Source organism: Patagioenas fasciata, chromosome Z, assembly GCF_037038585.1.
Source record: "Patagioenas fasciata isolate bPatFas1 chromosome Z, bPatFas1.hap1, whole genome shotgun sequence".
Classification (NCBI taxonomy): Eukaryota; Metazoa; Chordata; class Aves; order Columbiformes; family Columbidae; genus Patagioenas; species Patagioenas fasciata.
In genome coordinates, this window is record NC_092560.1 from 82,601,060 (window position 1) to 82,628,422 (window position 27,363).

General features: G+C 40.8%; 1 protein-coding gene across 3 annotated transcripts in view; it reads right to left on the minus strand.

Moving 5' to 3' along the window:
- Positions 1-611: 611 nt before the first annotated feature.
- The window catches only part of ST8SIA5 (ST8 alpha-N-acetyl-neuraminide alpha-2,8-sialyltransferase 5), a 79,983-nt gene continuing 53,231 nt past the window's right edge, over positions 612-27,363 (minus strand). For all 3 annotated transcript variants that reach the window (XM_071802197.1, XM_065860231.2, XM_071802196.1), the window contains 6 exons: positions 22,285-22,377; positions 19,145-19,231; positions 15,189-15,333; positions 12,044-12,156; positions 8,709-8,801; positions 612-7,860 (listed from right to left, as the gene is read on the minus strand). In XM_071802197.1, coding sequence (XP_071658298.1) covers positions 7,392-7,860; positions 8,709-8,801; positions 12,044-12,156; positions 15,189-15,333; positions 19,145-19,231; positions 22,285-22,377 — 1,000 coding nt within the window. In that variant the 3' untranslated portion in view covers positions 612-7,391. The remainder of the gene's footprint in view (positions 7,861-8,708; positions 8,802-12,043; positions 12,157-15,188; positions 15,334-19,144; positions 19,232-22,284; positions 22,378-27,363) is intronic.

Sequence of the window (27,363 nt, forward strand, 5' to 3'; positions counted from 1 at the left end):
TCTCAGAACAACAGAATGCCACAGGAAATACCCAGTTTCAAAAGAAAAAAAAAATACGATTGCTTCATCTGCTATTCTGTATTCCCACAAATATTTTGACATTTATGTTTTAATTCTCCTTATACTGAGAATATTGATGTAAGTGTTAAGCTTTAAGTCTGCCACTATGTAAGATAGACCAGACCCAGGGAAGAGGAGTTTATGTAAAGGGTGAGGACAGTAAAGGACAGAGCTGTTAGGAAGGCCTAAGCAGGCAAAACCCAGGGACTGCAGAGGCTTTTCAAACTTGTCTGTGTGCAGATTGCTACTTCTAGTAAAAAATCACCTTACTGTGTCCATATATATTATAGGCTATGAACCAGAATGTAACATTGAACATCCAGTGATCAAAATACCAAATTCTCATTTATATCATCATATAGCCCTAACTATACTTGTATGTACCTGTATACATATATGATACATGATATTATATCATAATATAATTCTAGAGTGGTATTCTCTAGTTATGCAAACTAATTTCTATCAGCCAAGTTTCCAACTCTCTCTGTTCAGAGACACAAAATTAGTTTGAAGGCACAAAAAGTGTCCCAAAGATGGTCTTTCCCATAAAACTGTTAAAGTGGTTTATTCAATAGAATTAAATCATCTTTCGAACACAGTGACACAGACAAAAAAAAATTGATATACCCTGATTACTGGTTTAGTTATGGCTTACATCAATTAATAGGCTTTCTATTACAACCATAATACAGCTACAGAAACAATAAGCAAAAATTACAGGGTGGAAGGTTGCGAAAAAGAAAAGTGAGTCAATGGACACGAGGGATTAACATCAGCATGAAACTACCATGACTCCGCTTGGACTTCTCCACCCCACCATCACCGCCCGACAGAATTAACAAACATGATGCTAATTTTATCTTTATAATAGCCCTAGCTCCCCTAGCATGAAGACACACAGTTTTCCTCCGGTATTTCCAAATTAAGCATTTGTTTTCCAAGTGAAAACAGGGAACACAGTCAATGAGGCAGCAGCTGTTCAATACAATTTACATGGGATGAACACAGAGGTTTGAGAACTAGGAGGACCCAGAAATGAAGCAAAAATCACCATGTCCTGTCCCAGATAGCATGGGTACAAACAGTTTTCTTCGTCTTTAAGGGGACAGGCTCTAGTGTCACACGTAAGTGGGTAACACTTGGCCAACACAAGGTTAACAAATAGGGATTCATTAAATTCTGCTAAAACAAGTAGTAACCAGAGTCTTCACAAGCCATACAGAGCACTGGCGATACTTCAGTGTCTTGGTCCACCAGTTAGTTTCTGGTAGAACAGACATTTCCAGAACTAGCCAACACAACATCTGATTTTGCTGGCTTAATTTGTCACCATTTTACACGCTAACACATTTTATAGTGATTAATACGGTTAAAAATGCACATCAACTTACCCAAACACCAAGAACACTTATGGGAAAGTAAGACATGTCAGTAATATATTTACAGCTTTCAACCCTTGAAGCACCGAGCAGATCTGTCTATATTTTCCCAGTATGGCTCAGTCTCACATTTCTGATGTTTCTTAGATGCTCAGGGATTTGGGGAGCGTTGGAGGTGCTGACAGCCTGGGACTTAAACTCTTTAATGCCTAGCACACTTTTGTATTTCCCTTAAGTTTATATTTAAAAGCACTTAAGTACAAATGCTTGTTGATTTTGAATACTATACAGACAACACAGGGATGCCCAGCAGCCTCACTCACATTAGACAGGATGATGGTAATAAGACATAAAGTGGTAATAAGACATAAAAAGATAATAGTCTGGGAGGGTTTTTTGGGAGATGCAGGTTGGTGGCTTGATTACAAGCATTGGATATGATGGGTTTTTTTCCTATTGAAGCCAGATGCAAATGTTGTGCTGGCTTCAAAGGGAACGGGCTGAATCCTGCCTCAATCATATTCATATCAACAATTAACTCCACGCTGGTATTTTAAAGCGAGCAGAAAAACACCTATTTTCTCAAGGCATGTGATTCGAGTACACACAGCTCTGCACAAAAGGGTTTCTTTGTCACTTGATATGGCGATTTACACTACTGCGATGAAATGTTTTGCATAGATGAGTTTGAAGGGATGAAAAGTGCCGAAATCTGGAAGGGGGAGTGACAGTCACAGTACTTCTGCTTCCAGATAAGTTTGTTCTTTACGCACACCACAAAAGCACAGTATTGCTACTGCACCATACCTACAATATATTAAAAAATGTATCTGAAATCAAGTGGCTGCACACACAAATTTCCACAGACTTCACTGGGTTTTGGAAAAGGCCCTAAGCATAAATACTGGCTCTTTTGTACCTAAAACCTCAGCTCACTCTCGAGCTTACCAGGGAATTTGGTCCTTAGGGATTGCTGAATTTTTCTATGTTTCCTTCTTCATTTACACGTAAAAGCTCCAAAGTTTGCTCAGACACGAGCAAGACGGGGGAAAGCGCAATTTTCACCACCCAAGCTTGTGCTCCCTACAATCAGAGCTTTGCTGACGAGCCACCAGGCCTCAGAAGATTAAAAAGGACAGATTCCCTCTCACTCCACATCTCAGTGTTTTATCCACCATGATTTCCCTGACGTGCAAACCAGAGATTGCTCCTTACCGCCATGTAAAGCCAAGCATGGGCAGTCTGCCCACGGACACCACCAGTGGTTTTGCCTTCCAAGGCAGAGCAACATTTCTCCTGATTCACCGAATCTCCACGAACTGGACTGTTCTTAGGGCTGATTTCTTTCCGTCTACTGCATCTGACCACCCCAAGGGAACACCACATGTGTCATCAGTCAGGTCTGCATGGGGACAGCTTTTGTCAGGGACTAGGGGAGCTGCTCCTGGCTATCGTGAGCTGTGAAGCTTCATAGAATCATTTTGGTTGGAAGAGGCCCTCAAGATCATTGAGTCCAACCATTACTCCACCCCTGGCACTACCCCATGTCCCTGAGAACCTCATCTATGTGTGTTTTCAACCCCTCCAGGGATGGTGACTCCAGCACTGCCCTGGGCAGCCTGTTCCAATGCCCCACAGCCCTTTGGGGAAGAAATTGTTCCCCGCATCCAACCTCAACCTCCCCTGGCGCAACTTGAGGCCGTTTCTTTGTGTCCCTGTCTCCCCTCAGCTCCTGTTCTCCAGCTGAACCCCCCAGGTCCCTCAGCCGCTCCCATCACACTTGTGCTCCAGCCCCTTCCCCAGCTCCGTTCCTTTCTCTCAACTCAAACACCTATCATCATCATCATCATCACGTTACTCCACAGCAATAAGGGCTCTTGACCAGAGATGTGGCTGCAATTTCCTACATTTCCTTTACATCACTTTTCCAGGTGGTCACGGACCTACTCACTGTGGTGTTTCCTCCCTGAGAAACTGCCACGGCATGGGTCTCCCTTTAGAATTCATGAGCTGTCTTTGACAACACAGAAAATATGCTAAAATATTATAATGACCCTAACACCCTTTAATCCCTCCTGTCCAACAGCAAAGTTGGATTTCATAAATCAAAAGCAAGCAGCTAAACTACTTCAACTAAATACTGCTCTCCATTTGATGAAAGCTCTGGAAGATTCATAAGCCTCCTCTGATGACCTGACAATAAAGTAGAAGCAGTTCTAGTTGCGTTTCCTCAACTGAATTTGCATCGCCAGTGTACGCAGACATCAGGAGCTTCTTAAGAGATTCTCCTGAATAATACGGGGTGTTGGTGATTAAACCTGCAGGCTTTGCTGTGGGAAAACACGACGCGCTCTGCACACCTTTTATTCACCATAACAGTGTGCAGCAAACACACCCGTCTTCCTGACCATCACTTCTTAACACTCAGGTATCCCATTGTTCAAAGAAGGTTAAAGTTGGACATTTGGAGACTGGGCCATGTGGGAGAAGGGAAAACAACCCAGTTCCAAACTCAGGAAAATTTATGTCAAAAGAGTTTTTTCTTATGCTCAGTAGACAATAGAATGATGGCAGAAAACAAGGAGGGTCCTTCTTTCTGCGACAGCCCTTCTTTTTGTCCATTAAAGCAGGATTGGCAGAAGCTCAGGCTGGTCAATGCTGGCTCACCCACCCCACAGTGACTTTGCATGGGTAGTGATCTCCGCGTAGCTAAAATCTCCTGGGCAGGAGATTTATTTGCTACCAATGGAGAACAGAGCAGCAGGTTGGATCCATCCTCAGCCATTTCCACTCGGCACCACGGACACTGCGGTGCAGCAGCAGAAATCTGATTTTCCAGCACCCAGTGCAAGATGAGTCCAAAAATACAATCTTAAAAGCCTCTGCATATGGTATTTCTGACAAATGCCATAGTTTTTCAATCATTTTTTGAGCAACACCCGAAAAATGAGTCACAAAGTAAACACGCTGCAACATGCATTTCATCTCAAGGACTGTGTTTTATATATATATATTTAAGTATCTTTCTGGTCTGCAGATCACTCCTTATATCTAACTATACACCTATGTACACCTTCACAGACATGTCGGGGCCTGTTTCCACAGACCCTATGCAAATAAAATACCCATCCACTTGAATGGGAGCTCTTTTCAGATAAATATGGCAAGACTCGGGCTTTGGTGCATACGTGCAAGTATTCTGCACACACACTTTAAAATCATTAAAAAAATATAGTAGCTATAGATATACAACTGATCAAAATCTAAACACAGTAAAACTGCACTTATTACAGTATAGCCTAGGTGAATTTACATTGCTCATTTATATGAAGCAAACAAAGGAAAGGTCTATGACCCTGTAATTACAGTTTAATTGTGATTACGGTTATGCTTATACTTTTTGTCTGTCGAAAAAGTCCAAAAGGATTTTCGCGACTAAAAAGAGGGATTTGCACCATTTCTTTCCAACATATGGATGCTTCTCACGTGCTTTCCCGTCTTTTTCTGAAGTATCTTTCGCAACATATCGGACTCCTTTCGGTTGCTTTTGTTCACTTCAATCACCATAGTAAAGAAAAACCCCTTACTAAAGGCGGTAACTTTAGCAAAGCAGCAGCAGCAAAGCAATACTGAAGTCACTACTCGTCCTGTACTCAGGCAGAATAAGGAGTAAGGACTCTAGGTACCGGCTCCAGTGTCATTCCTGTTATCATAAAGCTTAATGCACAGCAAGACGGCAACCCAGGGGGGTCACATCGCTCTCTAAGTAGCACTTTCATGACAGCACTTCATTATCAAAGCCCTTTGCACACAAATTTACAAAACACAGCGAAGACAAAGATCTCTTTTGCATATTAAATCAAGGAAGCCATTTCATCTACAAGTCCATTCTCAGCGCGCTGCGTGTTTCGCAGCTGGCCGATGCGAGGTGGTGCTCACCAAGGCACCATTTAAGACCAAAAACACACAATGCAAATACATAAAGCTTAAGCACAGGTCCTGCCTACCCCTGGCTGGTATTTCCCAAATTCTGACTCTTCTATGAAAGATATGGGTTGTTTTTAAAGTGATCCAACCTCTGGAGTCTTGTGTAACGTTAAGGAAATACATTATCACGTACCACACAGGTCGCTGCTGGTCAGGGGAAATTTGGAAATGGAGACCATCGTGCTTCACTGATTTTTGGAGCATTTTACCTGTAGCGTGAGCAGCTTTCACAGCTCTCAGCATAGCACAGAGGCTTTTAAAAGAAGCTTTGTGCATTCATGCATCACAAAATGAAAATCCAAGTCTAGATTTGGATAAACCCTCTTCCCACCTAAAAAAAAATAAAATAAAATAAAAAGAAGTATCTTTCATGTAGAACTAGCACTTTAAACTCCAAATCATTGAGCAAACATCTTGTAATCTAAGCAAGACAAGACAAGGTGCTGGACAACAGTCCAAGCGCTTCAGACTAAGAACTTACACCAGGACACTCTGTTTGTTTGACTACGCCAGCCCAGCCGAAACAGCAAACTTCACCCTCCTGTGTGTGCAGCGACACCAGTGTGAAAGTTCATATACCAGCAGCCACAGTTCAGCAGCCAAAATAAGCTCCAGCAAGACGTGGCATCTTTCCTGCATCGGGGTTTTGCCATTTTCACTGTAGCAGGTGAAAAATTGAGCTTGGTGTAACTGACATAGTTGCATTGGTAACTTTTTAAAGAACACACCAGCCCTTCTGTTGTCCCAGCAGCATTCTCAACATACAAAAAAGCCGCATTAAGACATGTGACATCTTGAGATGCTTAATTTTGAAATAAACATCATAATCCAAGCCACGAGTGTCTTCACTGTATTTAACTTAATTTCCTGCCAGTACTATCCACAGATGCCTGAAAGTATTTACCTCGACCTGCACAACAGTGAATCAACATTCAGACACTCTTACGAAGTCTTTCATAAAAATAAACGAGGAAATGCTTTTTTCTGCCTTAGTGCTGCGATACCTGAACGAAAAAAATCAACTCAGAAAATAGAACTACGTCATCTCCTTGCTATCCAGCCCAAGAAAAGCTTGAAGAAGTGTAAAGCAGTATGTTTCTTCAATAAGGACTTCAATCTGAAGCTGAGATGGTCACTGTAAGAGGAACTACACCAGTTGCTCATGTGTTAGCTAGGAGGAAAGTTTTACAGACAATAAGAAAACAAAATCAAAAACAAGTAAAAACTCCCCAAAATATGTCCAGCAAATGAGACTAGAAATATAAGACACAGGAAGGAAGAAGAAAGAAGCTCTAAAACAATTTCATACCATGACCAACACAGTTACCTGTTGCTGTGAATGGGAGTTTAACATTATCTTCTATCCCGGCTGAAAAATTTAATAAAGTGATCTTGTTTATTCCTATCACATCTATTTGCTATTTTTCACCAATACTTTGTGACATTACAGAACAAAGACCTCAAGTTATACACTTCCTCTTAAAACTACAATGCTAAAGAGTGTTTTCAAAAACCCCAATGTCAGAGAACAGTGCTTTTAGTAAAATCTGACAATGCCCCAAGGTACTCGATTCAGAAACCTACACAAAGTCATTCTATGCTAAAACTCTCCGTCACTGATTCTCCTCAAAAGTTTGGTGCTTTTCTTCATAGTGAAACGATAACTATATTAATGTGCTCTGTTTATCCCCAAACCTATCAGAAATGTGCTTCTTATCTGACTTGCTTTCCAGGGTAGAGTATACCCTGGAACGGAGGAGCTTTGCTTCTCCTACACTGTTACGGACCCAACTCTGATAGCAGGAAAGATGCTGGTGTCCTGGATCCTATGGGATGCAATGCCTTGAGGAAATTTATATTGAACAATTATTGCATAATCTCAGGGTGTAATAAAACCTTCTACGTCACACACAGGCATCGAGTTCCTGTTACACTTTTGCATCAGAGGAAGAACTGCCCCCATCAACAGCAGCTGCAGGTCCCCGTGTGGACCCGCAGGATCCCCTTGCTGTGCATGTGGAGGAAGTTGAAGATCTCTGATGGCATGGCATGGAAACCGGGGCGAGGTTTCACGTTGTCGTAGTAGTGGTGAGTTATAAAAATCCCTGAGGGGTTCATGGGGAAGGCCCAGAAGCCAAAAAGATGGACCTCTTCGCAGAGCTCCAGGGCAGCAGTCACCAGGATCAGCCCGGTGCTGACCCGCTTGGCCCGCACCCCTTGGCCGAGCCAGTATCGCGAGACGTTGATGAGATACTGGGGGTGAAAGTAATAAACAGCTTGCTGGGACTCAAAATCGTCCAGGACGTATTTGACCCGAATCGAGACGTCCGTGTTGCGAGTGTTGTAGAAAGCTGGCAGCAGCACGGAAGCGTTCTCGTAGACCTGGAGCACGTCGTAAAAAGGTTTTCTCCATTTTTCCAGCTTGTGGAATCTAAAGGGAAAGGGATGAGGGTGATGTCAGCTCAGCAGACAAGAAACCTCCCATGAGCTTTTACTAAATCATTGCTGATACACAGATAATTGAAATGGCGTTTCATCTAACAAGGGGGTTATATCTGGATTTGTAGCTAAAGCATCAGTATAAAATGTAGGGCAAAAGCATGGGGATAAAAAAATGCATATTCTCCCCTCTTTTGGAAATACATTCATTTAACAGCAGACAAACTTCACAGCGCTTTTTTTGCAGGTGTAGCCAATGTTCACACCTTTTGCTTCCTTAATAGTAGTTCAGATATTTACTTTGGCAGTTTAGGATGAGGAATGAGATGAAGCCCCAAGGACATTCAACATATAAAACCAATTACTTCCTCAGCAACAGCTGAGCTGGATTAAATAATTAGTAGATAATCTATAACATTGCTTTTAACGGACTTTGTTTTATACCCAAACCCAAACTTTCTGAGCATGTCTCACTTCACATTTTATTATGAGAAGTATGTAATTTTTCCAAGGTTTAGTGAGCTGTATAGTGCACTGTGCAGTGCAGAATTGTATAAAAAAGTAGCAAAAAGCAGAGCACAAGCATTTAAAAAATGTCTGACTGTAACATTTAAAAGAAATGCATGATGTAAGCAAATGATTTTATGTTGCTTGATAAAATAAACACATTGCCCCTCCCAGAAAGCAGTGATTAGCCCCATGGTTCCAATGAAATGTATGATTCATAGTGTCAGTGTAAAGTAATATGGGGGGGGAGGAAATCTCTGTAACAGAATTTAGTGAAAAGTAGATTTGGAAAAGCAATAGGAGATGAAAATACAAAATAAAAATAAAAATGACCTCTCAGTAATTATACTGGGATTGACAGTCACGACGTCCGTCTTTACCCCAACGTCTGTGAAGTATTTCTCAGATATAGGAGGCAAATTGCATCTATAAAGGAAAGAAATTAGTAAGAAAGTTAAACAATTCCTTGTACCTTTTCGAGACTAAAAAGCAGAATTGATTTAAGCTTTCTTCCAAGCAGCAAATCTAGAAACAGACTGAGAATTTCAAGTTGTATGAAACATGCTGGTGCCCAAACTATGCACTAAAATAAGCAGTTCTTAGGGGCTGTATGAAGACCACTCTTCTGCCTTTAGTTTGTCAGGGTTGGCAACTTTTTTGCAGGTGTAGCCAATGTTCACTCCTTTTGCTTCCTTAATAGCAGTTCAGATATTTACTTTGGCAGTTTAGGATGAGGAATGGGATGAAGCCCCAAGGACACTCAACATATAAAATCAATTACTTCCTCAGCAACAGCTGAACTGGATTAAATAATTAATAGATAAGCTATAACATCACTTTTAACGTACTTCATTTTATGCCCAAGAGAATTCAGGGCAAGTGCTCCACAAGAGAGAAATCAGTACAGTCCTAATTAATCCAGAACTATCTGCTTCCCTTTATAAGTATCTCCCAGTGCAGTGTAAGCAGTGATTCTGACTCTACAGCTGCACCAGAGGATATCAAAGCTATTAGAAGCAAACCTGTGAAGATTTGCAAACCCTGACTTTGCCAAGTCTCCATTCACCTTGGCCTTGACCTAGATTCACCATCTCAAAATATTTGGAGCATCCCTCAAGAGATGCTGAAGTTACTGAAAAACACACACAGGCACACAAGCGATCACACAAGCTTTGATTCCAATAGAAAATGCAGCTTAAAGAAAGCTCCAGCATGTGTTATTAGAGGCAAGATAAGTGGCCTTGCAATTAGTCTTACACTCAGTTTAAACTAGCGTTAGGTATCTGCTGGCATTCAAAACACTTTTTGAAGTGACCTACAAGCCACAATAAAAGCCATCGCTGTTGAGATCCCCACATCTCAAAAAATACTGCTGTGCCTAATTCCCAAACATTTGAAGATCAGGGCTAAACAGGAGAAAATGATAAATTTATCTAGGGTAAGAGATGTTCAGTGTTTTCACAATACCACATACAGTTCCGCTGCCATCACAATTTCTCAGCGACAGGGAGAGGGCGAGAGGGAAGCAGGGGAACACACGAAAATCCTTCAAAGTCCTTTCTCAGACTCAGGAGGTTCGTATCAACCTCCCTGAGAGTCCCACTTTATCAGGTCAGAGAGCTTTTTTTAACCACCTTATCCTTCTCATAGGCAGCGTTATTTCCAGTACTTTTGTCTCCTAGGTCATGCAATGTCCTTCTGAAGTCCTATAGAATCCTTGGTTCCCCGTAGCACTGAGCATTGGATTATATTTGAAAAAGGTTTTCAAATATCCAGCTTCAATTTTTTTTTTTTTAAAGAATAAACTCCCACCAAGATTACGAAAGGCTGAATTCATTGGAAGTGATCATTCCTTATAAAGAGACACAATTTGCATAAATTGTGCTTTGTCACGGGACTCTACAATTTCATGCCCTGCAAAGAGAGTAGTCCCATTTCTAAATGCACCCCATATTTCATCGCAGATTTGCACTCTGGCCAGTAGGTGGGGATAGACAATAACAACTAGTAAATGCAATTTATGTGTGGGTATTTTCTATGACCTGTTGTATTGTAATTAATTGTTAGCAGAATTTATTTCATTAGAAAACACTTGGTTTCATGCAGCTGGCCACAAGCTTCCTGACGATATAAGATTCTCCCAGGTGAAGGTATCACTGAACATTACCAGTGCTCCATAGGCAGTTTTTGAAGTATTTTGAATAATTTTTTTGTTCAGGACTGAGAGGGTGATGTTTGACATTTTGGTGAAGTGGTGTCAGACTGCAAAGTGCGTGTGTTCACGTATGACCTTAAACGCAAGATTTGTTTTAAACTTGATGTCAGCTCTTCAAAACCAGCAGGTCTTTGTACATAATACTGGTCCCATGAATTTCGGAGATGGTGAACCAGGATAGGGCGTTTTTTTGCACAAATATTGATGTACTTATTTATGTTTCAGTTATATTTAAGACTTTTTAATGAATTACTGGTATCAAAAGCAACTCAGTTTCTAAGTCCTGTATTGATCTGATCCACCCTTTTGAATGGGTTGTGGCACCATTCAAATAAGGGCAATTGTTAAAAAGGGACATCCACTTAAAATTCTCAAACATAAATGGTGACATTTGCTGCCCATATTTCCACTTCCACTGACCAGTTTGTCAGCTCCATGTATAAAATGCACCTTTTATTTCAACCACACTCATAGCTGTGGTCCAGCACAATAGAAGGGCATCTACAATAACTATTTAATCTATATAGGTTACACTTGGCTTTTAAGAAGCAAATTATGTGAAGCCTGGACTGTTTCACAGGTTAAAACGAGGTAATATTTTTCAATAAAGTGGGCACAAGGGGTCTGAAAATAATGGATAGTAAAGGTAGGGCCAATAAAATGTTATTTATCATTTGATGTCAAATTAAATTAAGAATTCAATGAGCCAAAATCTGATCTAATTTTTGCTGTTATGAAATCAGAGAAATTCATTGATATAAAAAGACTTGTAAATTGACAGTAACATAACCAAGATCAGAAAATAGGCCAACTGAAGTAAAAAGGCTTTTCTTTTCTACAGAACAGGTCATGAACCTCTGAGCTAGCTGTCCTACACCATGACCCAGGAAAAGAGCTTAACGGGATTTAGAAGAGGATTAGTCATGCATATGAATAATAAAAAAATCTTTCCTGTATATATTAAGAATGGTAAAAGTGCTGCTAAATTCTGTTATTCAGGGATGTGAGTTGTGGAAAGTCCCAGTCTATGCAAAACCTGGCTAACTCCATACATGATGGGGAGCAACACTCAAGCTTCAAAGTCATTTGGGTGTCTCTGCACACCCTGGAGTCTACAGTGCTGATGACTGTAACTCACATTATCCATAAACTGAGCTTTGCACCACTTCAGAAACACCCTTCCAAGGCACGTGAGCTGCACAATGGGGAACTATTAACATTAATATTTGGTCAAGCTGATTGTCACGTAATAAAGGTTCAACATCTGGTTCAGAACTGCCCCAGAAAATCACTGCCACATTCACGTTTTTTGAAATATTGATTTTTGTGCAAGAAACAGGCTTGATATGACCAGTGCGGCAAGTTCCACGTTTCCATGTGAGAGGAAACAGTTCTACAATCCTTCAGTTGTCATTAAAACAGGGAAAAGTAGAAACGGCACTGCGGTGATTACCGAAACACGAAGTCTGCGCTGTCAATCTCCCGACCACATCTGCTGTTCTTCAGAATTCCTCCGTTCCCAACCACCGCACATTTCTTAAACTGGGAGCGGTGGTATGGCATATCCTGCAATACCACAGCAAGAAAACAGTTAATTATCCTGAAACATGGAGGCAACAAGTCTCTTTTTCACTTTTTCCCTTTTTTTTTCCTTTGTACAGCTTCATCTTGCTGCAGATGCACTAATCACAAGAACCTGACACACGTGCTGGCCCTCAGTATTCCCATGGCATATATAAACACATAGGATTGTTTTCCATGCAATTGGAGATGTTATGGACAACTAACTCAGAGAGAAAAGCATTACCCTCTTCTTCTCCAGACTTAATAATGGAAGAACTCATTTTAGAGACTTGCTTTCCTTTCTGATTGCCAAATGAGGGCATGAACCGTAAAACTAGCATATTCCAGGCATTGTCTTTAGAGCTGCTCACTCCTCAGGCTCCGATATCCTGCTTTTGAGACCTCTGAACACAGTTCCAGAGCAGCTACTAAAGCCCAGGAACTCTCTCTGAATCATAAAGCACGTTACACCTGTTTATCAGAACCTAGCCCAAACGCTGGTGCTTGCTACTGCTAATTGTACTCAAGTATTTGTGATTATTAATTAGCACTTGTACTGCTAGAGTGTTTGGTCAGGCACCTTTCCGGGTGTGTGTAGGGCGCATCTTTCTTGTGATCTTGGGCCAAAATTCTGCCTTCATATGCAGACAAGGAGCTGCTGCCAAAGCCAGAGAGCGAAAATCGCATCTTCAAGAACAGAACTGGGCTGTGAGGGTGAGAGGGTTGTGACGCAGAACTGAGCCGCGCTACACCTTATGAATATGTAGAGATGTGCTTACATAAGCATGAGAGTGCTCATTTTGGTACATACATATTTTATCGAGAACTTCATACTGCGAACTACAGAGAGATGCGATTAGTGGCCTGACATTTCTAGGTGATTATTCCCAGGATCTTTCCATGGCATTCATAAGCCATGAGGCGAAAGAGGAGGCAATTACATCTGTTTGAGAAAAGCAGCAGCTAAGAAAGAAGTAATACAGAGTTGCCTGTGTTTTATCCAGCAATTTTCTAACAAAAAACACCTCGGCAGTCTCTTTCAGGGAGATCAGAAGCCAGGTCTCTGTGCTCAACACAAGGCTCTTGCTCTTACTGTCTTGCTCCCATGCTCTGAGCCCAGTATCTCCTATATCTGCCATGGTGCAGCCCTGCTCCTGGGCAGACGGTGGCATTGGCCACATAGGGGCTGGCCAGTGAATCCCAAAGGCACTTTGGAGGGCGTTAGAGCCTGAAAAACATCCTCAGAGCACACCTGGTTAAACAGAATAACACCAATAGGACACTGCTAGAAAAATTCAATTCGTTGATGAAGTTCAACAAGGGCAAGTGTAGGGTCCTGCACCTGGGGAGGAACAACCCCAGGCGCCAGTACAGGTTGGGGTTGACCTGCTGGAAAGCGGCTCTGCAGAGAAGGACCTGGGAGTGGACAACAGGGTGACCATGAGCCACCAATGTGCCCTTGTGGTCAAGAAGGCCAATGGTCCCTGGGGTGCATTAGGAGAAGTGTGACCAGCAGGTGGAGGGAGGTTGTTCCTCCCCCTCTACTCTGCCCTGGTGAGGCCACATCTGCAGTTCTGTGTCCAGTTCTGGGCTCCTCAGTTTAAGGAGGACAAGGAATTACTGGAGAGAGTCCAGCAGAAGGACACAAAGATGCTGAGGGGTCTGGAGCTGCTTTCTGATGAGGAGACACTGAGAGAGCTTGGGCTGTTCAGTTGGAGAAGAGAAGCTGAGAGGGATCTTATCAATGTGATAAATATCTCCAGGGTGGGTGTCAAGAGGATGGACCAGACTCTGTTCAGTGGTGCCCAATGACAAGATGAGGGGCAACAGGCACAGACTGAAACACAGGAGGTTCCATCTGAATATGAGGAGAAACTTCTTTCCTTTGAGGTGCCAGAGCCTGGCCCAGGCTGCCCAGAGAGGTTGTGGAGTCTCCTTCTCTGAGACATTCAAACCCCCCTGGACAGGATCCTGTGTGATCTGCTCTGGTGACCCTGCTTGAGCAGGTGGGTTGGACTGGATGACCTCCAGAGGTCCCTTCCAACCCCAACCAGTCTGTGATTCTGTGAGAAGCATAAGTGTCTAGTATCCCATGCACTTATCTCTGCAATCTGGAAGCTTTTTCAGGATAATACTCCTGGATTTAGATGTACTCATTCTTTGTACATCTCCAGATGCCAAAGTGATGTCCCACATCTGAGCATTTTCCCTGCTCTGCCCCCGTTCCTCCCGTGCACATTTAAATAACAGCACCACCCGACCTCCTAGCAGTGTTCTGAAAGCAAACGGATTAACAGTGGTTAGACCCTGAAGGATTACATTAATGACACAAATCTAAGTACTTCACTCGAATAAGTTTTTGACTTTCTGAAAAGGATAAATTTTAGTCATCCTGTCCAAATATGCCCTTTAAAATTCATGGGGTGTGCCCCATGATAAATCAGTACTCACATAAACTCACTTCTGCACATTAGTCAATATGTGCAAAGGGAATCGCCCACTGGTTATAAATTTGAATGACCCTTAGGTCAAGGATTATCTGCTGAAAGGGTTTTGAATTATCATTATAATTAATATATTTGAAAATTGTGCAGCCTGTTCATGGATAAGCTGCAAACAGAAACAGGTATAAAAATAGTTAGCCATTGTGAATATGAATTATAAAATTATAATGCCCGTAAAAAGGGATACCTGCCACAAAAGTTGAATTTATTGTGTGTCAGTGGTCAACTTTTTAAAAGTTCTCATCAATAAGTTGTCTTTTATTAAAAATTCTAGTTATTTCTTTGGCCACTTGGCTGCTAGGTCAGTAATATTCTGCAGGAAGAAATATATATATATTGCATACTAGAGCAGATGGCCACTAGAAAATAGGATAATCAGCTAAAATATCTTATCAAAAAATCAACATTTTCAAAGTACAACCAATTAAGTTTGTAGAAATGTCAAACAGCCAACTGCTAAATGCTGGGTTGTACAATAGTATCTAATGCAGCAAGTAGAATGAGGTTGATTCTGCAAATGGGCAGAGGCACCTTTGGAAACATTTTGAAGATTTCTTGGTTGATATGGAAGATTCCGCTAGTATCCACTTCATACTTCAGTTTAGTTCCCAAGGGCGTGTTCTTCTGCGTGGTGAAGAGAAAGGCAGGGGCATTGCAACACCTCGACAAAGTAGACCTGTAAAATGAAAAAGAGAGAAATAAGGTCAAGGAGCTGACAGTATGTTTTAGGATTTGCAATCACTATTACTCCTAACAAGGCATTTTTCAGCAGGAAGAAACTTTTTGGCTTTAGGAGGGGTAAAATGGTGGTTTGCTGGATTTTTCTTTAGAAAATTTCAGGTTCAGTGACATTTTCCTCGATTGAGAGACTCATGGTAAAAATAAAATAAATAAAAATGAAATATAAAATAAAATAAATAAAATAAAATAAAATAAAATAAAATAAAATAAAATAAAATAAAATAAAATAAAATAAAATAAAATAAAATAGAAGTATAACTAAATAAATAAATTAAAAAATTAATTTAAAAATAAAATAAAATAAAATAAAATAAAATAAAATAAAATAAAATAAAAGTATAACTAAATAAATAAATTAAAAAATTAATTTAAAAATAAAATAAAATAAAATAAAATAAAATAAAATAAAATAAAATAAAATAAAATAAAATAAAATAAAATAAAATAAAATTATAACTAACTAAATAAATAAATAAAAATTAATTTAAAAATAAAATAAAATAAAATAAAATAACCTCATCTGGGTGTTCCTGCTCCCACGGGGGGATTGGACTGGATGAGCTTTCAAGGTCCCTTTCAACCCCTAGCATTCTGTGATTCTGTGAAAATACAATAAAATAAAATAAAATAAAATAAAATAAAATAAAATAAAATAAAAATAAAATAAAATTATAACTAACTAAATAAATAAATAAAATTAATTAAAAAATAAAATAAAATAAAATAAAATAAAATAAAATAAAATAAAATAAAATAAAATAAAATAAAATAAAATAAAATAAAATAAAATAACCTCATCTGGGTGTTCCTGCTCAGTCGGGGGGATTGGACTGGATGAGCTTTCAAGGTCCCTTTCAACCCCTGACATTCTGTGATTCTGTGAAAATAAAATAAAATAAAATAAAATAAATAAAATAAAATAAAATAAAATAAAATAAAATAAAATAAAATAAAATAAAATAAAATAAAATAACATAACATAGATCCCTGTACCCATGTCTTCCAGGCTGCAGGAAATATCTGTGCAAATTCTGCCCTGCTCCAGACCCCAAAGCTGAGCTCCTGCCCCCAATATCCTGGGGAAACCAACCTGCTGAATTAGTCCCTCTCTGCTTTCGATGTCTTCCACTTTTTGTAAATTATTTACTCATTGCTGGGCAGGAAATGCAGGGGTTAAATTATTCACCTGGGGATGTGGAAGATGCTGCCCCACTTACCAGACTATTGTGGAGCACAGTACAGTTTGATTACGAAAAAACACAACTAACCAAACAAAACCTTCTAAAGGTCTTTAGTTTTGCCTCTGACTTTGCACATGTGCATCAGAAAGATGATGTGGTCCCAACAGATGGGTGCCAGGCAGACCGGTCATGGCTACAACCCCAAAATCTCAAGAAAAATAGCCAAGAATTTATTTGTGGTTGTGACAAAATGGCAAGTATTCCATGTAAACATGAACTCTTTTGAAATCTCGAAAGTGGGATTCCTGGCATGAGAGAAAACCCATTCAGCTCTGACATGAAATTTAAATAGGAAAATATTCATCCATTTATTAGTCCCTATCTTTCCCTGAATGCTTTGTCCTTTTACTTCAGCTTGCTCTTACTCCAGAGCCAGTTTATTTCTCAGCTAATTCATCTTATACTTTTAATGAAAAGTACATGTCATGGCAAATGCACAAACATGAAGACAAAGCCAAATGGCTCTCAAATAACCTAGATTAAATACCTTGCCTCTGGGATATGTGGCCTCATTATGAGTTGGAAGAACAAGCCAGTCTTCTCTATGCGCTTCTTTACAAGCACCAGAAAGCAAATACAGAATTAAGCAAATATTTCAGTGATGTCCAATTACTGTTATACACTTGATTCATGCAGAATGACACAGGATCATGGTCAGACCAAGGCAGCAATTGAGCCTAAGTCATTGAATGATTTCTAATAAAAAAAATCATTAAATAATCACGAGTAGGTAGTGGGATTTGATTGAGACACGGAAAAACCCTCTTCATTAGTTCTGCATTAAGGGAAGCAAAGAGTTGTTTTTCATCTAATGCCTAACCATTTTTCTAGAGGCAGGTTCCTTAATATTAACATCCTGTATCCGATGGAGGAATATGGGCAAGGAAATTGTTTTCCTCAGTCTCCAGATACAACAGCTCGTGTGCCTTTTGTGCTTCCTCCCTCCCTGCTGTTTACACAGCTGTCGTTCAACTTTGTCTGGATTCTTCCCAAATCACCTGACGGCCCAGAACTGCTGAAGCTTAAAATCCCACAACTCACTGTTGTTAAACCACCTCATTTTAACCTCACGCTACATTATGTCCAAACTCAGAGACTTTGCTCCGCTTTTATGGGACCACAGCCTCCCCGCACGATCACACACTGAAATCCGTGTCCTATAAGATGAAAAATGGAACAACAGACTTCGAATTTTTTAATTTTTTTTTTGCTTTTGTTTCATGACTAGCATGATTATTTTTCCTGGAACCAGCTAACAAAGGTTAGATTACATCTAGGTGCCGTTTGGAGCTTTTCAAGCGGTGATACTTCAGTCAAGCAAGTACAGCCAGCAATGTGGTTTAGTGCTAGATTTAGGTTGTGGTTGGACTCGATGATCTTAACAGTCTCTTCCAACCAAAACTATTCTATTCTCTTACTCCAAGTAGTCTTTAAGATAGTAGAATCTAACCCTTGATGGCTCTTGTCTTCAAAACAGGCTCTGATAATTGCCCATCAAGGAATTTCCAGGAAAAAAACAAATAGAACAAAAAAGCCCTAAAAAACTTATGTGTGGAGCTCACATTGGAAAAAACTGCTATGAGCCTGGGACTAAAAATTAGTTATTTTTAAAGATGTTAATGACTAACTCAGCACATGCATTCTCACATTTTCTCGTTAACTTGTGACGGCCATTTGCTGGAATCATGTAAGGGAATTTGGGAGAAGGATGTAGGGTCTTATTCTAAACAACAGCTCCAAACCCTGTGACTTATGGACATAACCAGTCTATATTCCGCTTACTCTGAAATATTGTGTTTTCCATAGACCTACACAAATATGGCCTTCGAATATATCAATATACAACACTCGAATATTGTTTTGGCTTCATTCTGCTATTGCCTTTGCGAGATGGGTTTCAAAAGTTGTATCTTGAAAGGGCCATGCATGACCTTCAGAGAAGGGGAAGTCACACAAAGAAAGACGGAGTAGTAGAGACACCAACTGCAGACATCTCCAAAGACCAGAGAAAATATATAGATAGGGAGGGAGTGATAGTTGAGGAGCCGTTAAAAAAAAAGAGGAATTGATAAATAAGATAGTAACTAATAACACCACAGCAAAATGCATTTTCGGTGTTTTGTAGGCCAAACTTGCGGTGTCACCTGTGGTGTTAACATTTTATACCACCAGAGACTAAGGTTGATGTATTAGATGTAACCATTAAATCTTGGGTTTATTTATACATCTGACTGAATCACACCTAGAAACATCTTTCCCAAACCAAATTCCCTGCCCTTCCTGGAAGACTGCCCCACATGCCAGAAAAGCTCTCTTTTGCTCTTGATGTTGACTTTTGTAAAGCAGAAATAAAATCCATATTTCTTCAAAAGGATGGTATTCCAACAGTAACAGTGTTGTGATGCTTACTCTTGCTATCCATTTGAAGGTTTGATCTCTCTACAGGAAGCTAAACTCAAGCTAAAGTAAACCTCACTCGGTCTCATCCATGTGGACCGTTCTTACTTGAATAAATTAGCTTCTGTGACATTCATCTCCCACTTGCACATCTGTAGGTTCTTCCACCTCTCAAACAATTCTGTTTGTTTCACCCTAAGAGATAAAAAAGAAAGAAAATCAAAATTAACTTTATTAAAAAGACTTAGTTTCCTAAAGCGTCTTGTCCTGGTTTTGTTATAAAACAAGTTCCTCTTTTAGTGAATTTGCCTGTCAGCTAAAGCTTCAAATTAGCTGCATTTTCCTGGAGAACCAGATACATGTTTTGGTGAACATAGCAATGGAATGTGAAGTTGTTGATAAGAATGGATGCACCTCTCCCGAGAGGGGCAATGAGAAACAGGTGACCAAGAAACTGACCAACTGTGTATAACATCCCATTCACATGAATACTTCATATAAAAGTGGGAGATCATGAGGATCTTGTCCCTTTTCGTTATGGCTGACATTAGGAGAGGACCTTGCTCATCGTCCCTGTGAACTGAGGCCTAGTGACAGACTGAATCCAGCTCCGGTTGGCTGCAGAGTCCAGTCCAGGACTTTGGGTGCCGGCTCTGCAATTGCTGGGACGTTCAAGATTGGTTTTGTATATTTTGTATTATTTTCTCTATTCTTATTAGTAGCATTAGTAAAACATTTTTAATCTTTCCAACTCTCTTCTCTCTGTCCTTCTTTTGCTCCCGATCGCCTGTCCTGAGTGGGAAAGGGGGAGAGGAAGGGGTAAAAGGGGGAAGTGGGGGTGGTGAGAGGAGGTTAACGATACATCTGCCAGGGTTTATTGTCACCCTGCAATCTAAACCCTCGACACAGCTGCAGGCAGGGTACCATGCAGCAGGCTTTTCACAGGGCAAACCAGTCTATCCAGTGCAAAATTCATTAGTTTTACTTTTTTTTGTCTTCAGACATAGCAACTCTTAAGCCGTGTATACCCAGGTACCAATGGAGATCCTCAGCTGTTTAGGACTGATTTCTATTCCCTGATAGACATTCTCCATTTCTTCAGGATAAAAAAAATGCAGTATCGAGCAAGAACAATCTGCTGTACTGAAGTCTGTCCGCAATCTGCTGGGAAACTAATGAGTGTCTGGCAACTACGGCGGCTTTGGGGGAGAAATTGCACCTACTAGAAGGACCCAGCAGAGGGGTTATTGGAAAAGAAGATATTTCTGTTAATTTGGTCAACTACCATTATATTTTGGGGAGGTTATTTTTATCTATGAGATCCCGCAGAACAGCACTGTTGGTAAATCCGTTTTATAAACTGCAATAACATATGTGTATGGATAAGCATCCGTGATGGTAAAAGGACATGAAATGCTCTTTACATAAGGATCTCTCCTTCCCTCTCTGTTAATAAACCTACTTTTAGTTATATCAAAAAATGACACTCGCGCTTCCACTAGGCTGACACAGGATGACGCATTTTTGGTGATATCATCAATGCCAAACACTTTTACCTTAGATTTCATAAATATTCTTCTGTATTTGGAAAACAGAGATCAAGAAGTCCCTGCAAAAACCTAGAGCAAGGGACCAATGTCATAATCTGCTTAGGAAATGTTGAAGTCTGAGATTTTTTTCAAGATTGATGGGTCTTAATGAGTCCTTTTCAGGCTTGAGGGCTTTGAATGTTTGAATAAAGCAAAGATTTTTAAGATAATTACATATTTAAAGTGAGTAGAATTTAGGATTTCCCAGGCTGTGGAAGTTACAGGAAGGAATTAGGTCACATTGTACTTTTTGTAGCCCACCAGAGCACATTAGCTTGGAAATCGTCCATTACTATAAGGGCTGAATTAGGAAATGTAGCATGTTAGGAGCAAGCACATCACGAAATAATAAAAGACCTTAATGACAAACAGGAACTATTGTAAAAGTAAGGCTAACTTTATCCAGCTAAACAGGAGTCCACTGCCTTCTACATACCATCAGATAAGATTAAAAGAAATTAGTAATTCTCTGTACCATCTGACAAGTGTGCAGCAAAGCAATTTGAAACTCCCCATCTTCAGCAGAACATGGGCAGAAGTGCCGCGTTCTCACCCTTTCTATTTATTTTTAAGCACTGCAAGTCAGCAAGCAGAGCAAAGTTGTTACTCGTGCATCCTTCACGCAGCACCAAATAGAGGAGACAAGGACATAACCCACATTTTTCTGTATATAAAGCGAGCAGTGGAGATGTGCTCAAAATTGTGTTTGTTCTAGGCTTGGTTGCTTAACAGTGTGCACTTGTACAGCTGCACTTTCGTTTGAGATTCTCCATAAGACCTTAATAAGCCTTGTGGATTGTCAGTAAGATTACTAACCCACAGGTTTTATATATGGCAAGGGATTAGGCACAATCTAAGCACCTAAATTCAGTGCAATGCTGAAAACACAAAAGGGTAACACAAAAAATCCTGCTTTGCTCTGTCCTTTGAGTTCACCTCACCTTTTTGTCTGATTCCATCTCATGGATACATCTCATTCAAGTCATTATCTTACTGATGTGCACACAGGAACACAGAAGAAAACCTATTGTTTCTCAGAATCACGTTTTCCTACTTTTCACTGAGTGTTATTAACTTACGAAACTCGTGTCTAATTGAGGAGGTCTGAAGTACCAATGGGTTCAGAAAATATCTAAACAAATTAACAGAGGGGTCTATAGTCCGTTCTGGTTACTGTAGTCTAGTGACCATTCACCACTCATCAAGTGCCCACACCAGTATTTGTTATTAGGAAGGAATAAGCTTTTTCCTTCATTTCTTAGCTTTCACTACTAGCCACTGCCAACGACAGAGCCTTAAGACAGACGGACACTTGCTATGAGTCAGTCTGGTTCTAATTACTCTTCAGTTACCCTGAGGAGAGGACTTGGCATATAATACTACAAATAATATTACAAACTATATTACAAACACTGTATTTAATTCCAAACACTGACCAAAATACCTCCATCTATATGAAAAGCCTTCAGTTTTTTCAAATGGGCCTCAGATGAAATTCAAATGTCACTACATGAACATAAAAAAGAACCTCAGGAATCCCTGATGCGATCCCTACTGATGGGATCTCTTGAGCGTTGCATCTTTGGCAAGTTTATTGTGGGTTATAATTTTTATCTTGCCTGAAGAGTAATCTTGTGTCAAACATTCATTCATACGTACATGGATAAAACCTTCACTGCAATGATGTCCTGCCGCAGTTCCAGGCATTTGGTAGAGTTGTATTCCAAAGGCCCTTCATAAAACTCGAAATACCTGAAAAAGAAAAAGAAAAAAAAATGTTATAAATAAGCTTTAGACTAGAATACTTGTCTTACACAACAGCAGAAATTTGCTTAAAATTGTCACGAACAAGGACCAGCTCCCTTTACCAGCAGTCAGCAAGTGCTGAAAGTCAGGGGAAAAGCTCTGATAACCTGAGGAATACTGTTCCCATGATCTGGGTTCCTGAATGTGCTGTGAGTTTAAAAAACAGTTCCTTAAATTTTGCTCTGAGGTGGAAAGCAAAGTGCTGGAGGTTGCATCTGGTATATCCAAATTTTACTCTCCAAAAAAAAAAAGGAGATGTTTTTGACAACAAACGGGTTTGAATGCTCAGACACATCACAAGTGACAGTGCTATTCTGAATTAAAATATAGACATAAATGTTTACTTTTTCTTTCATTATATTCCTTTGCCTTAACCATCAGACTGCAGTGAAAGGGAAACAAAACACAGCGGTAGCTGCTCAGAGAAAGCCCAGGTTGTCCAGGGTATTCAATAAGACAGTATGGAAATGACAAAAAATATTTTAGGGTTTAAACCAAGCTTTTTACTTATCATTAGAAGTCTGTATTAAAACCTAACACCTAATAACTGCTCATAGCCATACAGTAGTCTTGAGTATAATGAAGAAATACTAGCAGATGACCTGGAGGAATAAGTATTATGACAAATGCTAGAACAAGTTATTTTGATGGTTCCTTTAAAATCACAGAATTCATGAGGCTGTAACTCCAAGCTATCTTTTGAATTTTCAATAAGAAAGGAAAATACAAGTTTCCTGGAAGAACTTTATTTAAACCATCATTGGAAATGTAATGTTTTGGTTTTTTGTATTTTAAAATAACGCCAACATTCATGTTTGACCCGAAAGTCTGTTCAGTTCTGAATAAATAATCCTTCAGTAGGAAAGCCTTGTTAGTGTTCTTAGTAGTTTGTGTTTATAGTTAATATCAAAATTCGGCGGCATCCAAAGTTTGATCTGTTCTGGAGAAGTACTAAGTGCTCAGACCTCCCAGGGAAACTGTGTGAGGTGAGAGTGTCCAGATGCCTTCAAAAGTGCCTCCAAAGGCCAGAAACATCTAAAAGCCAAAAGATTCTGAATTTTGCTATTTAAGCACATACAGAGATCGATCTGATAAAGTGGGGAAGAGATAAACCCATAGAAGGGAGAAAGGGACCATAGCATGCGACTGGAAAAAGCCCAAGAGCCTCCCAGAGCAATCTGCTACCAACTGGGAACAGTTCTATGCTGTCAAATGCTGCTTTAAGAAGTGTTTCCTTCACCTCTCCCTGAGGTTTTCACCACCACAGCTTTGCCAAGTCCCAAACCAATCATTTCTGTGATCCAGTGAGAGGCACAAACCTTGAGACTGAAAAGAAAGCCATGCCTAGAATGACATCATAAATTCCTAATAAAGGAGTAAATCGATTACTGTCTGAAAAAAAATCAATAGCTCGGCAGTCTTTGAAAAAATGGTGTGACTATTTGGAAATGTGTTTGCACAGTCTTCAAGGCAACAAACATATTTTCATGGGTTTTTAGAGGAAATTATGCATTTAAAGTGCTTCATAATCAGTGACAAACCTGTGAAAATACTTCCTCAGCCACCAGATGGGAGGTTTAATGTAACACGAACCTTCATCTGGTCTCTCACCCAAAGGCTTGGGCTCTCCTTCCAACTCAACCATTTACCTGGACATTCAGCCTTTTTAAAGAGCAGCTGAAATCAATTACACCAGCACATCTCCTGCATCCTCGGCTTGTTGAGCTGGAGCTGATCAAATTGTGTATTTCAAAAGCTCTTCCAGCTGCAACTGGATCATGAACTCACCTGGCTGCACCAGGTCAGGGCCCTCTGTGGATGTAAATCTCCCAAATTTAACTGACATCTCTCTCTGTGGACACAACACCACAGGACTTATTACTGGTCACAGAATACAGGGGTGAAGAAGTCCCCTCTGGCCACCAGTCCAGTTTTTTCATCCTTTTGCAGCAGTCCTTTTTCTGTATTTTGCAGCATCCATTCTTTACTTTGCTTCTTTGAGTCAGATGAGGCCGGGACTACGTATGTGTATGTTCCACATAATAGCCAGAGGTAGATATACATCCCCACACAACACTCAGCATGTTACATACCACTCCTACCTCTCTGGAAGAAGGGGGATAGCAATGGTCATGAGCCTCATCCTCGACTGTCACCTAACACTGGATTTCAGTACCTTGCATGTGCCTTAAGAATGACAAAAATCTAAATTTACAGGTATTTTTATCTTTCCTGTGCAGTTCTGGCTCTGCTGCTAAGTCAGAGAACTGAATGTCAAACAGCACGTGTTATCATGTGGGAACATCACAGCAGGGTAGAGCTGCCTTCAGCCCCTAGCACTGGAGACAAACATGTCATTTTATAACACAGGGGTGAAAATTCCCAAGACCAAACCATCCCCCTTAATCATTGCCTATTTACCCAGTCCACAAATGAAAAATGGAAATTATGAAGGATGCTTTACCAAAGAGGCAGAAGGGCAAGGAGGAAAGGATTAAGTAAAAAAAAATTACCACTTTCTGGATCAGAAAGGAAATCCATGAGGCAGCATTGCGTTTGCAGAAGAATTATTCTGTCAGCCTACAGCTTGGAAAAGCACAGGGCAAGTCACTGACTCCCACAATCACAGAATCACAGAATGTCAGGGGTTGAAAGGACCTGGAAAGCTCACCCAGTGCAATCCCCCCATGGAGCAGGAACACCCAGCTGAGGTTCCACAGGAAGGGGTCCAGGCGGGTTTGAATGTCTGCAGAGAAGGAGACTCCACAACCTCCCTGGGCAGCCTGGGCCAGGCTCTGACACCCTCACCAGGAACAAGTTTCTTCTCAAATTTAAGTGGAACCTCCTGTGTTCCAGTTTGAACCCATTACCCCTTGTTCTGTCATTGGTTGTCACCCAGAAGAGCCTGGCTCCATCCTCCTGACACTCACCCTTTCCATATTGATAACCATTAATGAGGTCACCCCTCAGTCTCCTCTTCTCCAGCTCCAGAGCCCCAGCTCCCTCAGCCTTTCCTCACACGGGAGATCTTCCACTCCCTTAAGCTCCAGTTTTTCCAGCAGAGTCACTGGGAATGGCAAATTCACCGTTGGGCACCTTGGAGGACCTGTGACACAGGTCAGTTGACACTCTGCCGGTGGGACACCTACATGTGTCCTGCAGCAAATGCAGGGGACACCGACAGTGGTGTCACTTCTGCAGCAAGTGGGGAGAAGATGCTACTGGTCATGGGGTCAGCTCGATAGAAACGAACTCATCCTGTCTGAGCTGCTGAATAGTCATCATGTGGGCTGTCATTCATAAGCCCTGAACCACATCTCAAGCAGGTAGCCAGACACTAAAGCCTCGTTAGTGTAAATGCCACTGATGCACTTAGGCTGCAAGTATTAATGAGACTACAACAAACAGCATTAAGGAATTTGCAAGACAGTATCTGGTCAATAGACTAATTAAAAAAAAGAAAAAAAAAAGAAAAAAAAGAAAAAAATAATTTCTCTCTTTCTGTTGGGACAATCACACAATCAAGGAATAGTTTGGATTGAAGGGACCTTCCCAGCTCCCCCAGTGCCACCCCTGCCATGACAGGGACATCTTCACCAGCTCAGGTTGCTCAGAGCCCCGTCCAGCCTGGCCTGGGATGTCTCCAGGGATGGTTCAGCCACCACCTCTCTGCCCAACCTGGGCTGCTGTTTAACCATCCTCAGTGTAAAAAATTTCTTCCTCATGTCTAGCTATTTATTTGCTTCCCAGTGATCCCCCTCCTGCTACAGACACTGAGACAATTAAGCAAAGACAGCTGCTTGGAGCATCAGCCAACCTCTTCCCACAGAAGTGCACAGTGTACTTTCCCAGAACACAGCTTTTGTACAACACCAGACTCTAATACAAGTAACATGGGTTCTTTCTTGCCCCATGGATGTGTTTTAAACCCAGTTCCTCCATTCAGAAGAGCCTGGTCACAGAATCACATAATCACAAGCTGGTTTGGTTTGAAGGGACCTCTGGAGATCATCCAGTCCAACCCACCTGCTCAAGCAGGGTCACCAGAGCAGATCACACAGGATCCTGTCCAGGCGGGTTTGAATGTCTCCAGAGAAGCAGACTCCACAACCTCTCTGGGCAGCCTGGGCCAGGCTCTGCCACCTCAAAGGAAAGAAGTTTCTCCTCATATTCAGATGGAACCTCCTGTGTTTCAGTCTGTGCCCGTTGCCCCTCACCCTGTTGTTGGGCACCACTGAACAGAGTCTGGTCCATCCTCTTGACACCCACCCTGGAGATATTTATCACACTGATAAGATCCCTCTCAGCTTCTCTTCTCCGGGCTGAACAGCCCCAGCTCTCTCAGTCTCTCCTCATCAGAAAGATGCTCCAAATGACTCAGTATCTTTGTGTCCTTCCAGTGGACTCCCTCCAGTAATGGTTCTGCTGGGAGTGCCTGGAGACCAGCCCCACATGCTCTCCCAGAGGAAGCATCAATCTCACCCACTCCCTGGGCTCCAAGTGCTGATTCTGCCTATTAACTCCCACTCTGAGCCACGTAGTTCCTTGTGAACAAAGATATATTTGCCTGTCAGAAAGCTAAATTAGCACAAATGGAAACTGTCCTCCCCATCATCTTCCTCAGTCTGATATCCAGCTAAGAAGAAAGGGTGTAGGGCAGTTTATTTTGATTTATACTCTTGATTAGTGACAAGTGACACAGATGACTACGCTACTCCTTTTGCTACAGAAAAAGTGCCGTGTTTCAGCTTTCGAAGAATGACAATTTCACCATCCTTGCAGGGGTTTAACAGATGTAGAGATAAAGTTCTTAGGGACATGGTTTAGTGACTGTGTTAGGTTATGGTTGAACCTTGAGGGTCTCTTCCAACCAAAATGATTCAATGATTCTATGTTTTGTATCTATAAAACAGAGTTATTTATTTCACCACC